The 17,314-nt window shown below is 38.3% G+C and overlaps 1 protein-coding gene across 2 annotated transcripts in view; it reads left to right on the top strand.

Moving 5' to 3' along the window:
- Window positions 1-17,314, top strand: part of UBR5 (ubiquitin protein ligase E3 component n-recognin 5) — a 144,065-nt gene that overhangs the window by 121,354 nt on the left and 5,397 nt on the right. For both annotated transcript variants that reach the window (XM_040972668.1, XM_040972667.1), the window contains exons 45-58: window positions 730-950; window positions 2,067-2,187; window positions 2,276-2,374; window positions 4,415-4,658; window positions 5,270-5,381; window positions 5,984-6,128; window positions 7,298-7,428; window positions 8,076-8,136; window positions 9,985-10,160; window positions 10,367-10,451; window positions 11,838-11,993; window positions 12,285-12,398; window positions 14,325-14,469; window positions 16,325-16,410. In XM_040972668.1, the coding sequence (XP_040828602.1) occupies window positions 730-950; window positions 2,067-2,187; window positions 2,276-2,374; window positions 4,415-4,658; window positions 5,270-5,381; window positions 5,984-6,128; window positions 7,298-7,428; window positions 8,076-8,136; window positions 9,985-10,160; window positions 10,367-10,451; window positions 11,838-11,993; window positions 12,285-12,398; window positions 14,325-14,469; window positions 16,325-16,410 (1,896 nt within the window). The remainder of the gene's footprint in view (window positions 1-729; window positions 951-2,066; window positions 2,188-2,275; window positions 2,375-4,414; window positions 4,659-5,269; window positions 5,382-5,983; window positions 6,129-7,297; window positions 7,429-8,075; window positions 8,137-9,984; window positions 10,161-10,366; window positions 10,452-11,837; window positions 11,994-12,284; window positions 12,399-14,324; window positions 14,470-16,324; window positions 16,411-17,314) is intronic.

Below are 17,314 nucleotides of genomic sequence, written 5' to 3'. Positions count from 1 at the left end.
TTCTTTTTTTTTTAAAAGAAAGAAATTCCAACACTATCAGGTATTTAACACACAGAGTAAAATAACAGCTTGACAGAATTTTGTTTTTCAGAGTGTATTGTTGTCAGCTGTTAAAATTTTAAATTTTTGTGTACCTAAGAATATCTTTCATATTTTATGCATATGTATGAACATAGTGAATCTTGGCTTAAAACTTGTGTAATTTGCTAAAGTAATTTGAGTCAAGATTGTAGTTCAATGAAATAGTAGTAGCAATAACAGGGTAATTGTTTGTTAATTCCTGGGCATTGTTAGAATCTTACAGCATCCTGAATAGAAAGTATTATTTTCTTGACCTTTATGAGTATCACATGAAACTTGAAGAAATGATAAATTTCCTTGGAGCAGTTAAGTGGAAGATCTAATTTCCAAATGTATTTGAGAGCCTGGAATTATATTCTAATATTTACTCACAAACAAGCATAGAGGCAGTAGACTTGTATAAAGTAATTTTTATGGTCTAAGTGATAGAAGAGTGCAATTCCGGATCTGTGTAAGAGACGTATGTAACATGAATCATACAAAGATTCTTGAGCAGGACCTAGGAGACCGCTGGGGTGAATGGTCTGAGCAGGTTGCTGCTTCACATTGAAAGCTCAGAAAGCAACATTTATAATCACTTAACTTTCATGTGGTTGAAATGAAATTATTTTTTGTTAGTGTATAACTTTCAAATGTAAAAATTCATAGGTTCTTCCAACTAAAATGTCTTATGCTGCTAATCTAAAAAATGTAATGAATATGCAAAATCGGCAAAAAAAAGAAGGAGAAGAGCAGAATGTGCTGGTGGAAGAAGCTGAGAGTTCAAAGCCAGGGCCGTCTGCTCATGATCTGGCTGCACAACTGAAAAGTAGCTTACTCGCAGAAATAGGACTGACTGAAAGCGAAGGACCACCGCTTACATCTTTCAGGTATTTGCTTAGTGAAAATAGTTTTATTATTGCATTACTTTTTGCCTATCATAATTATTAAGACAGTTTCACAATTTTGTTATTTATACACTAGAGTCAAATTTTTCTGTGAATTGCTAGCTTATTTTTATATACATAAATATTAAAACAAGTTTTTTGGACTTGGGAATCATTATTAGTTATTCCGTGACTTGTTTTTAATATTCAATATTTAAAGTATCCATGTCAAATTGCCAGTGATAGACATTAGCTTAGAAAGGGGAGCATGTGAGTAGCTAGAAAGGTTAGAACTTGTTGGATTAGAGACTGAAGCCTAGCTGGGCACTTTGGCCAGGTTTTTCAGATGATAATTCTAGTAAATCTACGTTAGTGTTTTAGTATGGGCAGTCACTAAGTGGTATGTTGACTTACTGCTTTATATTTTGGGCACTATTCAAAAAGATTTTTAAGTAGTTAAGAAGTTATCAGAATTCACAGTGTGTACATTTTCTGTCAGCCACATAAAGAGGAGTAATTGTGGAGCAGATTTGCATAAGTATGCTGTCGGCAGTGGGACTGGACCAGCTAGTGGAGTATAAAGGGTTGAGAGGAAATTGTGTGAAGTTGAACCAACTCAAGAAGCACTTGGATTGATCACTCTGGAGGAAGAGGAGGATGAAAGATTACAGTTTGCTCTTGTCTGGGCCATAAGAATAGGTGACACTAATGGTGGGGCTGGAAAAAATGTCATTGTTGAAGCCATATTGAGTTTGAATTGACCATCACTGACATATATATATTTTAAAAATAGAAAGTCTGGTTCATCGCGAAAGTTTGAACTCAGGAAGAATTATGTAAATGGAGATGAACTTTGTGGACTTTGAGAGGAGAGGGTAAAATGAAGGGTGAAGGCAGAAGAGCTTAGAGATGTATCTGGGTGTAAAGGACAGCAGGAGTAAGAAAGTAAAAATGAGGAGTAATTGACTATGGAAGGGTTTTCTTTTAGTGAGAGTGGTGTTGGGAATAACTGTTAATCTCCAAAACATTGAAAGAGTAAGTAAATCGGCATCATTAACCAAACACCAGATAGCACTGGGAATTGGCTTAGTATCTCCATTCTCTCCTTGACTTTTACAGGCCACAGTGTAGCTTCATGGGAATGGTCATTTCCCACGATATGCTGCTGGGACGCTGGCGCCTTTCATTAGAACTCTTTGGCAGGGTATTCATGGAAGATGTTGGAGCAGAACCTGGATCAGTATGTATTTTGTATTTTTAAAATTCTGTTCTGCCTGATAAGAACATGTTTCAGATAATAATTCTGTCATGCATATATTTTTTTTAAGATCCTAACTGAATTGGGTGGTTTTGAGGTAAAGGAATCAAAATTCCGTAGAGAAATGGAAAAACTGAGAAACCAGCAGTCAAGAGATTTATCACTAGAGGTAAAGGTATTTAGATTTTCTTCTTTTGTACCTATATTAATGTGATTTAAATGAAGTTTAACACAAGCAGAATAACAGTGGTTCTTACTTAGGGATGTGTTTTTACTAAATCTAAAGAAAGAAAGGATAATCATTAACTTTGGAGTAGTGACTTTTTGAGTTCTTTGGTCCCTTCACATCCTGTGAAGATGAGTTTTTTCAGTATTTTAAAAATTGTGGATGCTTAAATTTAAATAAGTTGACACATTATGTTTTATAATTTTGGACGACAAAATTTTTTGGCTTTAGATCTGGGTTTTTTCCATTTTTTAATTAATTTGAGCTGCAGGGAGGTCTCCAGTTTGCTGATTCACTTCCCAAATGTTAGCAAGAGCCAGGGCAGAGCCAGGTCCAGGGTCCAGAAACTCCAGCTCCTGGTACTCTGTATAGAGGACAGGTGTCCAAGGCCTGGGGCCTTGCCTGCTGCCTTCCGGGTCACACTGCAGGAAGTTGGGGTTGGGAGGGCACTTGAATCCAGGCAGTCAGATACAGCGTGTGCATAACGCAAGGGATGGCTTCACTGGTATTACCATGTGCCCAACAGCTTAGATTTAGTTCCTTTCTACTGAATTGAATATCCAACTTCTTAAAGTATTCTGTAACAGAATAGTCTGTCTTGGCATAATTCTACCAACAAAAATGGTTACTGAGAATAGCTTAGCATTTAATTTGAAGTTTTAGTTGGGGCCATTTATTTTATTTTCCTTTTAGTTTTTAGAGGTTTTTCTTACAGTTTCATCATTTTTTTCTATAATTAATTTGAAATACCTACAATTTTGTGCAGTTAAGAAGGCATATTTCAGAGATCTCATTTTAGGTCTTAAAAGTTTATCTTCATCGCCCCCTTTTAAAAAAATACAAGGGATTTGTGTGTCTTCATTACCTGTCTCCCGCCATGTCCCTATACAAAATACATTTTATTCTACCCCTCCTTTTTTTTTTTCGTAGTTAAAGTGTATGCTAGAGAAAAGAAGAGATATCCTACCTTCCTCTTGGAGTTGTCCATCAGCCTGCATGTTTGTGTGTGTGTGTATGTGTGTTTTTCCAATCAGTTTTACAGATAGACTAATGATAAAAGCTGATCGTGTGTGTTTTTTTGTGCTAGTGTGCCTTTGAGATTGATTTCTGCACATGGCATTGTTGGGTCAAAGGGCATATGTAATTTTGCCATATATTAGTTATCAGACACTTTAGTAGTTGTGTAGATTTTGCATCTTCACCAATATGAAAATCTCTGGTTCTAGCATTTGTCAGATAAAAATGACATGTGTTATTATGGTTTAATTTGAAATTTTTTTATTCTTGAGAAGATAAACTATTACTTTTTGAGGCACATCATTTCAAATTCTTTCCCATGAACTCTTGGCATTTTTCTTAGAGTAAGTTCTTTCCTCAGATCTTAGATTTTCACGTATGGTTAGGTGATACATACGTTTGTGTGTGTGTGTGAAGGTATTTTGAAAGAGGAAAATGGAATCAAAAGGTGAATTGATCTGGGGCAGAAAAAAAATTAAATCCAGGCATAGTTATCTTCTAGTACATATTTTTTAAGATCTTCGATACACGTGATTTGAAAGTTTTTTGCCCCAAAATAAACTTACTTGGAAATCTCCATTTGTCTTTGTATAAAGTAGAAATATTCTTCCTGTTTTGTTAACCTCTGCCATACTTTTGTTGGTCTATCACCAAGGAATTAATTCATCTTTAAGTAGTTGCTACTTTGTTGTTTTGTTTTGTTGTTCTTTCATATTCCTTGACCTATTTAGACTTGATCCTGGTTTATCCCCCAAATAATTGTTTTCCGGTAGATCTTTGTAGGAGACTGTTAGAATTGAAATAGATTCACTCTTCTGATTTAATGTAGGAACCTTTTGTAGATTTAAGCTTCTGAGAGAAGTTACTTATCAAAGAACAGCTAAAATTCTGTTATCTGATTTTATCTAGAAAAATTCAAAGTGCCATTAAATCTTGAATTTGCTGCATTTTGTTGTGTTTTATTAGGTTGATCGAGATCGAGATCTTCTTATTCAGCAAACCATGAGGCAGCTTAATAATCACTTCGGACGAAGGTGTGCTACCACACCCATGGCGGTACACAGAGTAAAAGTGACATTTAAGGATGAGCCAGGAGAGGGCAGTGGTGTAGCACGAAGCTTTTACACAGCCATTGCACAAGCATTTTTATCAAATGAAAAATTGCCAAATTTAGATTGTATCCAAAATGCCAACAAAGGCACCCATACAAGTAAGTACTATGCAGAAAGCACCATGAAAGTTATCCTTATTAATCAGAGCAACAGTGCTGTTCATGGCTACATGTGTATATGGTGGGAAATGTTAATAATGTATCTTCATATTCCCGTCTAATTTAATTCTAGATTAGTGATTTCATTGGGTTTTAACTTTATGGGTAATACAGTTGTTCTTCCATTGCTGTGCTAGTTTTGATTAATTGTTTAGAGATAACATGGTTTTTCATCACAGTTGATGAGGAAACTTGTTTGTGGGATGGAAGTTCATTAACATATGTCATGTTTAAAAATTTAGTAAACAAATTCCAGTATTTCTTCTGTTCCTGTACCTAACTGACACAACCATTTGAGAAGAATCTGTGGTTTTCTACAGCATGATCAGTGTATGGTTCAAAAAGTCGTTACTTGATCACTTGTGAGATAAGTAGCCTGCGTGCATTGGTAAATAGACTGTATCACTTGGATGGGGGAATAGAGAGAGAGGGAGACTTTTGAACAAAAGAGATGAACAAGGTTGGCTTCAGCCATCGTGTCTTGGCGTTGTCTCGTTTCCTGGCACTGTAGTTGTATTCCTCTCAGTGGTCTGTTTCATCTTTCCTTGCAGGCTTAATGCAGAGGTTAAGGAACAGAGGAGAGAGAGACCGAGAAAGGGAAAGAGAACGGGAAATGAGGAGGAGCAGTGGCTTGCGGGCAGGTTCTCGGAGAGACCGGGATCGGTATGACGATTTTTTATTTGCATTTTATTTTTTACCAAGTGGTGGCCTGTAATTGAGAAATTCTAGAAAGTGATCATTGTAATATTTGGATGGTTGCACAGTAACTAAAAATAGTTGAACCTACTAATACTGTTAAGTAGAGTTCTCTAAAAACTCAGAGGAAGTTGAAATATTATTTATTCCACTCATGTTCTAACACCCTTACAGTTTTTACTATATCTCTATTTTTCCCAAGTCTCTGTTAAAAAAATCTTAATTATCACAGATTGTGTTGTTTAAATCTTGCAAATTTTCTTTTGTTAAGCTGGATTGGATTTTAGCCTAAAATTTCTCAGAGGAATTATCTTGATTTCTGGTCTTTTAAGTCTTCTTCCCTAGAATTAAACTGTTGTTTAAGGTCTGCATTATAGACTTACAGATTTTTCACATAACAAAATCTAAATCTTTATTTCTTAATGGTGATCTGCTTAGGCATTTTTACAGTTAGCACCATACCTAAACAACTTGGATTTTTCAGCCTGGTTTTCCAACTTTGTTCCTAGTTGTATTGTTGCTTTGTTGACTTGGGACGTGAACTCACAGCAACTTCCTTCCTTTTCCAGAGACTTTAGAAGACAGCTTTCCATTGACACAAGGCCCTTCAGACCAGCCTCTGAGGGCAATCCCAGCGATGATCCTGACCCTCTGCCAGCACACCGGCAAGCACTTGGAGAGAGGCTGTACCCCCGGGTCCAAGCAATGCAGCCAGTACGTGGAATATAAATAACTACCTCTTGACGCCCCAGGCCTCTTGTTTGCTTTTGAATAAAATGTGTGTGTGTGTGTGTGTGTGTGTGTGTGTGAGAGAGAGAGAGAGAGAGAGAGAGAGAGAGAGAGAGAGAGAGAGAGAGAGAGGCACACAGACCTTGTGGTCAGACACATAGGTGAGGTCTGTATTTTGCTGTGTAGTAAGGAGAAAGCTAGGAGGGAATGAAGCAGTGTTTGCTGGAGAGAACCGTATACAGTTTGAATGTATCCTTTACCAGCTCTGTGTAGTTCACATTCTAGCAGATTTCCTTGTGCTAAATTATTGGCTATACGTTACACATATTTGATTCCTTACTTATGCCAACTGTTATTTATTTTTGGAGTTCACTTGTGTGTTAGGCTGTAGCTGGAATCCACACTAGTTTTCTGCTGATAAGTATGGAAGGATGTTCTAGCAGGGGTGTCTTCCACAGAACATAGAACATAATCTAGGTGTCTGTTTTCCTTCCTTCCTCCACTCATCAGATGGTTGCAGTGTCTGGAACAAACCTATCAGAAGCCAGGGGCCTCTTCTGGGACTCCCAAGTGGTTGCAGGGTTCCAATGCTTTGGGCAATCCTCTGCTGTGTCCTCAGGCCATAAGCAGGGAGCTGGATGACAAGTGGAGCAGTCAAGACATGAACCATCCCCCATATGGGATGTTAGTCCGAGGATAAGCCTATTGAGCCATGGTACCGACCTCAACTGCCCATAACTACATGTATATCTTTTATAAGTAGAGAAAAAGAGAGGGCACAACCAGTTACATTTCTTTAAATCCTTAGCCCTAAACCTAGGTGTTTTTCTCTTCTTTATATATCTTCCCTTACTGCTTTTATTTTACCTACAGTAGATGAAAGTGATTTTTCTAAATTTCTAATGGAAAAAAGAATATGGAAATTGATTATCTGTGTTTACTCAACAGTAAGAAACACTTTAAAAGGTCTAACGTAAATGTGTGTGTAGACATTATTATCTGTCAGAAAGCCTCCAGCTTTTGTAAAGACCTAAGTAACTCTGAAGTTTGTTATCTAAAATTCTATATTTCTTTTTCTCTTTTGAGTAAAATATTGTATATAGAGACAGATGGTTCCAGAGAGTGGGCAAGTGACATTTGTTTGTCTTTGACAGGCATTTGCAAGTAAAATCACTGGTATGCTGTTGGAGTTATCCCCAGCTCAACTGCTGCTGCTTCTAGCAAGTGAAGATTCTCTGAGAGCCAGAGTGGATGAGGCCATGGAACTCATTATTGCACATGGACGGTAATGTGCACAGTTGAGAGGCATTGCAAGTTCAGCTGCTGTTTTCATTATGTAGATCCTTGTGTTTTCAAATGTTTGCAGTCACGTGCAAAGCTTTCAGTCTGATGTGTCAAATCCATGAGTGAGACACCTGAGCTTTCCAAGTATTAGAATGTAAAATTGTATTGGATACATATGTTGTAAGAGAATTCTCCACCAGAAAACCTGTATACCTCAAAGATTCTTATGGTACAAACCCTTTGTTTTTTTATTAAGCGTGCATTTTGTTTAGGGTTTACGGTTGAACAGTGAGTTTGTTATTGTAGAATCATTAAGTGATCACTTCTTTCGTTTTTCTGCAGTGCTTATTCTGAGCTTAAGTTCCAGCATCCCTAAGAAAACTGCATTTTCAAATGTTTTACCTTTAATCCGGTAGCCTGAGTAGTTTGTTACCTTGAAACAGACATATAGTCACATCTAAATATTTTTTTCTCTTTGTTTTTTTTTTTAATACTGATTTGTGTGCTCCTGGAATTACATTAAGACTAGTGAGCACTTAAACTTATTTGTAAATTCTTATCAGTCCAAATTAACATTGGTTATTCATATAGATTCCAGAAGTTTCAGTTATGTGAAATGGAAGGTTTTTTTGTGTGTGTGTGTTTTAGGGAAAATGGAGCTGATAGTATCCTGGATCTTGGATTATTAGACTCCTCAGAAAAAGTACAGGTAAGAGGTGTTTTGTTCCTGTGCTACTTGTCGGCAATAAGAGCTCATTGCTGTTGCTCATTCTGACTTAGGAGAGAGCGAAAGCTGAAGGCTCAGACTGTCCCATGTGGTGTGTATGTGGAGTAGACCCAAAATCAACAGATTTTTTTTTTAAGTCAGATCAAATTTTTTTAAAAAGATTTATTTATTTATTGGAAAGTCCGATATACAGAGAGGAGGAGAGACAGAGATTTACTCTCCAAGTGAGCGCAACGGCCAATGCTATGCCAATCCAAAGCCAGGATCCAGGAACTTCCTACGGGTCTCCCACACGGGTGCAGGGTCCCAAGGCTTTGAGCCGTCCTCGACTGCTTTCCCAGGCCACAAGCAGGGAGCTGGATGGGAAGTGGAGCTGCCGGGATTAGAACTGGCGCCCATATGGGATCCCGGTGCGTTCAAGGACTTCAGCAGCTAGGCCATGCCGCCAGGCCCAAGACCCAGATTTTTACACCTTAATATTCAGAATGTCCAGGATGCATTCCAGAAATTATCAGGAAAGACTGATCAGTTTAGTTGCCTTGGAGAAAAACCTAGTAGATGGTAACTGAGAAGATCCACTTGTTGGAATTATCAAAGAATCCATCCCATGCTCTGTGAAATAAAAGCGAACACTAGTGAATGGAAAAATATGTCCACAAAGATCGGTGAACTATGGAAGTTTGGCTTCCAGGCAGCCAAAGAATGTCTTAGATCTGGGTAACAGTGATTTGGAAGACTTTGTTACATCTGTGATAATGTTATGATATTATAGATCAGAGGACCATGGAACCTCATTAAAGTGCTTGTAAGAATTAGCAGTCCTGCTTCTACAAACAGCGAAAGCATTGAACAGTATGGGGAAAGAGGAGCCCAAGTTCTGTTACTGTCAAGGAGGTTTTTATATTTAATATATATATATTTTTAAGATTATCTTTATTTGAAGGGCAGATTTACAGAACGAAAGCGAGACAGAGAATGTGTTCCATCTACTGGTTCACTCCCCATATGCCTGCCACGGCTAGATCTGAGTCAATCCAAAGCTACTGTTAGCTAGGAGCTTTTTCTAGGTCTCCCAAGTTGGGCACAGGATTCCATCCTCCATTGCTTTCCCAGACCATAAGCGGGGAGCAAGATGGGAAGTGGAGTAGCTGAAACACAAACTGGCACCTGTATGGGATGCTAGCACGGAATTGAGGTTTAGCCTGGTGAGCTATGGCACTAGCCCGTTTTTTAATGTCTTTAATAAATCTATCCTGATTTAACTTGCTTAATTAACAAAGTTTTTAAAGACTTAATTTATACAGGCTTAGTGTATAATAGTTCAGAAAGAATGAATTTTAAGTCTACCTTTAGGAACGAGCATTGTGACTTTAAAAGTTAAGCTGTTGCCTGCATTGTTAACATCTCTTGTAAGTACCAATTTGAGTCCTGGCCGCTCCACTTTGGATCTGGGATTGTGACTGGGCAAATAGTGGTCTGTCACGATAACCTTGTGACTGAAGTCCTTGCCTTGCATGTGCTGGGATCCCATATGGGGATTGCTTTGTGTCCTGGCTGCTCCATTTCCATGCAGCTCCCTGCTTGTGGCCTGGGAAAGCAGTAGAGGATGACCAAAGCCTTGGGACCCTGCACCCATGTGGGAGACCTGGAAGAGGCTCCTGTCTCCTGACTTTGAATCAGCATACCTCTGGCCATTGTGGCCTGTTGGGGAGTCAATCAGTGCACAGAAAATTTTTCCCTCTGTATATCTGCCTTTCTGATTAAATTTTTTTAAAAATGGTTTTTTTCTTTAAATTTTAATGAGTCTTAATGTCTGATAACTGTTTTTAGGAAAACCGAAAGCGTCATGGCTCTAGTCGAAGTGTAGTAGATATGGATTTGGATGACACAGATGATGGTGATGACAATGCACCTTTGTTTTACCAACCTGGAAAAAGAGGCTTTTATACTCCAAGACCTGGCAAAAATACAGAAGCAAGGCTGAATTGTTTCAGAAACATTGGCAGGTAAAATAGCTATAATCATGTTTGAATTTTTTTAAAATTTGAGTGAATGGAATACTCTGGTGTATTAGTTTAAAAATGCTTCACTTCAAACTGTATGGAAATGAAAGAAACTGGAGAGTTTCTCTATAATTTGTGTCTTTATGTGTCTGGAATTATATGTATTCTAGAATTATTTTGGAATTTAAGCTTTATTTTCCTGTTTTTAGGATTCTTGGATTATGTCTGTTGCAGAATGAACTGTGTCCTATCACATTGAATAGACACGTCATCAAAGTGTTGCTTGGTAGAAAAGTAAGTGATTTTGATGAACAAAATCCTTTTACTTATGACATTTGCTTACTACTAAGTTTTGAAGTATTTCATGGAGATGTACATGTGAAAATAATGTGGTGAGTGCAGAATGGAATAACACAGGCACACGCAGGTCAGTAAACCTGGCTCCTTTTGCAGATGCAAACAGCATAGGTGTTGGCACGTAGTAAGTGCTCAATAAAGATTTCCCACTATTTACTTGTGGCAGGTTTTGGTAGGGTAGAATTAGTACTGTGCTAAAGCAACTGTAAACCTATGTAAAATGGGGTGTGTTGAGGTGCCTGGTTTGATCTTGCCCACTCCATGCTTTTGATGCATGTTTTTGCTTACCTGGGAGACACTGGATGATGGCCAACAAGGGGAATTCCTTCTGTCTGTGTTGTAGACCTTGGTGGAGTTCTGGTTTCTGCTTTTGCCTGGCTTAGCCCTGTTTTTGGCATTTGGGCAGTGAATCAATAGATGAACAATTTCTGTCACTCTGCCTTTCAAATTAGTTAGTTTATATCTGGTAAAATGTACACAGAGGGAATAAAAGTATGTACTAGAGTAAGATGTTTGGTATTTATTTTGAAGTGATGGAATTGGCTTATTTTGTGTTTTGATAATGAGAATTTATTTACACCTGCAAAACTCAGTTGTGATGGTAATTATGTAGCTTTTGATTTAGAACATGACTTCTAGTGTTCCTAAAATATTTTATATGTGAAACAAAATGTGATAGGAGTTACCCTTTTGTTTTTTGAGATATGCATTGCACATCAGCAATAACATTAGGGTTGTTAAAGATGATGTGACCTAGTAATTCTCGTTAACATTATTTTCTGTTAATATAAACTTTTTTTATTATATACACATGTATTTTTCTTTCTTATCTTAGACCATTTTGAGTTGTCTTAATATGTTCCTGGTAAACTGGTCATGAGGTGATATGCAGACAGATGAGATTCAAAGCTGGGCAACATCAAAGTGTTTATGGTATTGGGTCCTTCATAAGATAGAGTGAACTGAATTCAAATAAATCTCAAGTTTAACTCGGGGCAACTTACTGAATTCCTTTGAGTTACAGGCACATCATGTGGATTTACTAGTTATGTTACATGATTGTCAAGAGTATGTCAGCAGAAGTGTCTCTCATTTAGAGCCAGCAGCACCATGTAGTCTATTTTTAGTAAATGAACTGTGTGTTTTTGTCTTAACACACTTCTAAAGTAAAACACTTTTTGTGCTTTCAAAATTAAATGTTACTTTGCAGGGCCAAAATTTATTTGTTTTTTCTCTTTAAAGCAATTATGTTTCTAGTGAGAGGTAATTTGTCAGTGTGCCTTCAAACTGGGTAACATTCTATTTGTATGGTTATTTTTTTAGGTCAATTGGCACGATTTTGCATTTTTTGACCCTGTAATGTATGAGAGTTTGCGGCAGCTAATCCTTGCTTCTCAGAGTTCAGATGCTGATGCTGTCTTTTCAGCAATGGATTTGGCTTTTGCAATTGACTTGTGTAAAGAAGAGGGTGGAGGACAGGTAAGGCAATGCACAGCTTTTTCTGACTGGCAAAAGAAAAGGATTAATCTCTTTTGTTTTTCCCATGTAGAAAGATTGAACACATTGGGACATGGAGAAAGAGCAATGACTTGAGGCATAGTGACTGCAGATTGAGACAGAAGGAAGAATGTTTTGCACTTAATTGGCACTAAAATGTTTTCATTGTTTGATCAGATAAAGAATTGCCTCTTTAAATAAAAGTATATCCTAGAATTTTTATTGTTGTGTTGACATAATTGCCCTTAAATGGTACTGCTCGATTTTTCACAGGTTGAACTCATTTCTAATGGTGTAAACATACCAGTCACTCCTCAGAATGTGTATGAATATGTGCGGAAGTACGCAGAGCACAGAATGCTGGTAGTTGCAGAGCAGCCATTGCATGTAAGTTTTTTTCTACGAAGTGTTTCATGATCTGATGAAGCTTTCTTTGTGAAGGTAATGCTTGTTTAAAAGTTCCACAACAGGTTTATTTGCTATGTAAATAATAATAGAATTTAAGAATCCAAACCAAATGCTTGTTTTGTATAAAACTATAACTTGAGCATCCCTATTTGGAAAATGTACATATGGTTTAAGACATTCTGAATGCCAATATCTTCAAAAAAGTTTGGACCATCAGAACAGTTATGATTTTGGATTTTCTGAATAAGTGATTCTCAGCTAGTAAATTCTACAAGAACATTGTAAAATCAGAAGCACTTCAGTCCTGTGCATTTTAGGTCCAGGGCAACTTAGCCTACGTTTCATGAGAAAGCATCTGTTGCAGAGAACAGGTTTGGATAGGGTGCTTGCGGGGTCAGAATGACTGCTGCTTCAGGGTCCTCCTCACACTCATGCCTGGTGTGAGTTGTTGAAATGCCAGAGGACTCAGAGGCAGTTGTGCCTGAAGTTATGGTCTGATGATAAAAGGACCAACAGGAGGAAAAGTAGATTGCCTAGAGTTCAGAGGAGCTGGTATAGGACATGGATGTCAAAAAGACCATTGTGCTTTCTCCATCAATAAAATGCAGCCACATGTAGCTGTAAAATGTTTGTGCTTAGTGAAGCCTACTGAAGGATCAGAGTCCAGATTCTTTTATTGGGAACCAGACTTGACAGGCATTTTCTGCCTGCATAGTCAGCCAGGATTACTAAAATATCAGAGTTCCGGAGCATAGCACATGCTTAAACCACATTGTCTTGCACAAATTATCTAGATAATTCCATACGTCAAAGTTCATTGCTCTAGGCATTCAAAACAGCCTTGTTCCCAAAATCAAGTTTGTAGTCTTAAGGCAAGAGCCAACCTTGCAACTAAGTGGCTATTTTAGCATCAGGCCAACATTTTAACTTCTCACCCATAAACTGTTAATATAAATTTAGGACTGACAATATCAGATGTATCTCTATTTTGTTTTAAAGATTCATATTTTTATTAGAAAGATCTTCAGAGAGAAGGAGAGGCGGAGAAAGATCTTCCATTTGCTGATTCACTCCTCAAGTGGCTGCAGCAGCCAGAGCTGAACCAGTCCAAAGCCAGGAACCTTTCAGGTCTCCCATGTGGATGCAAGGTCCCAAGACTCTGGGCCATCCTCTATACTGCTTTCCCAGGCTGCAGGCAGGGAGCTAGATGGGAAGTGGAACAGCTGGGACACAAAGTGGTGCCCATAGAGTATCCTTGCATGTGCAAGGTGAGGATTTAGCCACTAGGCTATCATGCCAAGGCCCTGGCAGGTGTTCCTGATCCCTGTGCTGGAATAATTGTGCAGAGTTTAGAATCATCCCGTCAGAGTTCAAATCGTGGCGTCAGCAGCTGTAGCTGCTGGTGCTCTTTTGTAAAGTAGGGGCAACATTCAGTGAATTGAGGTATATCACATCTGTGCGTATGGTTCCTGTGACATAGGTGATTTCTCAGTGAGCTTCTGGAGTTTTGGTTGAAATAGGGGAGATTTGTTGTCAGGTTTTAGGATGCTGATATGACAACACATTTCTGACTAATGCTAGTTATAATTTAATGGCTAGGCTGATTATTAACATGTTTGTTAAGTAGTTACTGCTGTTATGTACATCTCCAGCACTTTTCAACTTGCAGTCTGTTACTATGCCTTTCACTCCCCGATCCAACCTCCCACTTTTCTTTTTTTTAAAATCTGTTAAAAAAAATTTCTTTTTCAAGATAGAGCTTGTTTTCCCTCCCTGTTGTTTAAATTGGCAATTAATATTCTTAAGGAAGCTTGTTAAAATTGGATTTTGGGCTTTATCAGCATAAACATGTACTCCATGGAAAATACTTCCTGTAACAGAATGAAACTTTTTAAAATTCTTTAGGCCATGAGGAAAGGTCTGCTGGATGTGCTTCCAAAAAATTCATTGGAAGATTTGACAGCAGAAGATTTCAGGCTTTTGGTGAACGGCTGTGGTGAAGTTAATGTGCAGATGCTGATCAGTTTCACGTCTTTCAATGATGAATCAGGTAGGATTTTTTGTTGTTGTTTACTAAACAAATGGGACAGAACTTCTGGTCCTTCATGATTCAGGTCTCTACAACTCACTGATTATATTGCATGACATTTGTTTTGTAGAGTTGGGTCCAAAACTCATAAAGACAAACAGGTAGCAAACAAGCATGTAGCAAATGCAGGAAGAATGAAGAGAAGTGGAGATAACCCACCCAGAGTAGCAGTATTTTTCTTCCAGTGTTTGATTTGTTGCAGGTCTTTCTTCTGAAAGTCCTTAATAGGACTGTACATCAAACATTGGCAACTATGAGTGCACTATGAAGGAATTATAATCATTGATAACTATACATAAAAATACCAGCTTTTTTATTTTTGTGTTTGCAAGCTGTTGTACCAACTTGCACGAGTTAAAACAAGATAAATTCTATTTCCTTCATGCTTGTTAATATATAGGTTGTTCTATAGTAATTTTTTCTTCTCTAACATGATTTGCAGCTGAGCCCGGCTCTGAGTGTGTAGTACTTAGATCAGATCTCTCCCTGGGCTAAAGCCCATGCCTTTTTAAAAAATGATTTATTTATTTTATTCAAAAGTTAGATATATAGAGAGGAAGATCTTTGATCTGTTGATTTACTCTCCAAGTTGCCCCAACAGCGGAGGTGAGCTGACCCGAAGCCAGGAGCCAGGAACCTCTTCCAGGTCTTCTGCCTGGGTGCAGGGTTCCAAGGCTTTGGGCCATCTTCTACTGCTGTCCCAGGCCACAAGCAGGGAGCTGCATGGAAGTGGAGCAGCCAGGACTAGAACTGGTGTGCATATGGGATGCAAGGCATCCAGTGCATGCAAGGCAAGGACTTTAGCCACTAGGCTACTGTGCCAGGTGCCCATGCATCTTTGATGAGACTTCCCCAATCTTCCCAGGATTTTTTTTTTTTCTTTTTAGGTTTAAACACATTAGGTACAATTCTGAGGACACAATGATATTCTCTCCCTTTCCCAAGTTTTCCTCCTTCCATCTATTATTCCTTCTCTCTCATTTTTAACTTTTAAAATACCATGATCTAGTCATATACCACAGAAAAATGCTTAACACTTCGCCACATAATAAACAGGTAACAAGCAAAACGTCCTTTATTCAACGGGAACACAGATAATTTTTATAAGCAATAATTGGATAGAAAATGACCGTATTACTCATATATATTAAAGCCTAAATTAATGGTGTAACATTTAAATTGAAGCAGAGTAACGTCCTTAACCTATGACGTGACAAGGGTATAATGCTGAGTTTTACGAAGTGCTGCTGCTTTCCAATGTGGCTGATAACACACAGAGCGACTTTCCTTTTGAGGCTGGTGATTTTTCTTATATGGAACTGTTTGAGACAGGATTAACAAGTGATATAGCATGTCTATATTGTTCTCATGGTTTTTAATTTCTTATGTGAGAAATTAAACTCCATGTATCTGAGTAACATTTTAATGTATCTGTTATAAGTTCAGCAGGTTTTTAAAAATTTTGATTTATTTGTAAAGCAGTTAACTAGAGGAAGAGCAAGCAAAAAAAAAAAAATAGATATTTCATCCCCTGGCTCAATCCTCAAATGGCTGCAGTGGCTGGGGCTGGGCCAGGTTGAAGCCTGGAGTCTGGAACTCCGTCCAGGTGCGTGGGTACCAGACTCTAAGCAGTTGGGCCATCTTCTGACTTTTCAGATGTATTAGCAGGGACCATGGAAGAAGAGGAATGAGAGCTTGAACCAGTGGCCATATATAATGCCAGCATCAGCAGCAGCTGCTTAGCCTGCACCATAGTGTCTACTCCAACAGGGTAACAGTTGATACTGTATAGTGAGTTTATGTTCTTTGTTTTTAGGAGAAAATGCTGAGAAGCTGTTGCAATTCAAGCGTTGGTTCTGGTCAATAGTAGAGAAGATGAGCATGACAGAACGACAAGATCTTGTAAGTTAAAAGTTTAGTAAATGTATAGAACAAAATATAGAATTTAGGATGGTGTGAATGACAGACATGTAAGAATGTAATGGTTAATGGTTTGAATTTTTGGTTTGGATTTAATGAAAGTATGTGTATGTTCTGTTGCAGATCACCCAAAAACGTTACTGAACTAAATAGGTGAAATGTGCATTGGCTCCTAATAAAAAAATGCCATCCTTAGTTCCAGATGAGGGTAACAGTTTGTGTTTGCAATATTTTCTTCCCCATACAGTTTTTTCTTGTCTCTAAGGCTATGTTTCACAGTCCCCACTGGATTTTTGAATCCACAAATAGTACTGAATCCTCAAATTTAATGCCCTTTCCATTTTATTAAGCTTTTAAGACAGTTCACAGAGAGAAGGAGACAGAGAACTTTAATTTGCTGGCTCACTCCTCAAAAGGACTCAGTAGCTGGAGTTGGACCAGTTTCAAACCCAGGAGCCAGGAGCTTCTTCAGGACTCCTACAGGTGTTTAACGGCCCAGATGCTCAGGCCATCCTCCACTGCTTTACCTGCATAGGACACAGAGCAACTGGAACTTGGACTGGTGCCCATAATGGGATGCTAGTGCTGCAGGCAGAGGCTTAGCCTGCTGTATCATGGTACTGGTCCCAGGCCTGTGATTTTTATTACAGCTCCAAATACCCTGTCTTGTCTAGACTGCTGCATCAGTGTTCCTGGCCACTTTACTAAGCATTTCACGTATTGTGGTCCATAACTTTTGTAGTTTTGGAAGTTACGTAAAGCTAACAGATTCCCCATCTCTGTCATCCCCACTCCCATTTGACAATTTCAGTGCTAAGAAGTGTGGGGAGCAGTTGCCAAAGTCGCTCCTGGGATTAGGAGGGCCAACGCAAGATGGCAGTTGGCC

The sequence above is a fragment of the Ochotona curzoniae genome, unplaced genomic scaffold (genome assembly GCF_017591425.1).
Source record: "Ochotona curzoniae isolate NIBS_2020 unplaced genomic scaffold, NIBS_Ocur_1.0 contig_2318, whole genome shotgun sequence".
Classification (NCBI taxonomy): domain Eukaryota; kingdom Metazoa; phylum Chordata; class Mammalia; order Lagomorpha; family Ochotonidae; genus Ochotona; species Ochotona curzoniae.
Note: the sequence above shows the minus strand (reverse complement) of the source record. Positions and strands in the feature narration are given on the sequence as shown.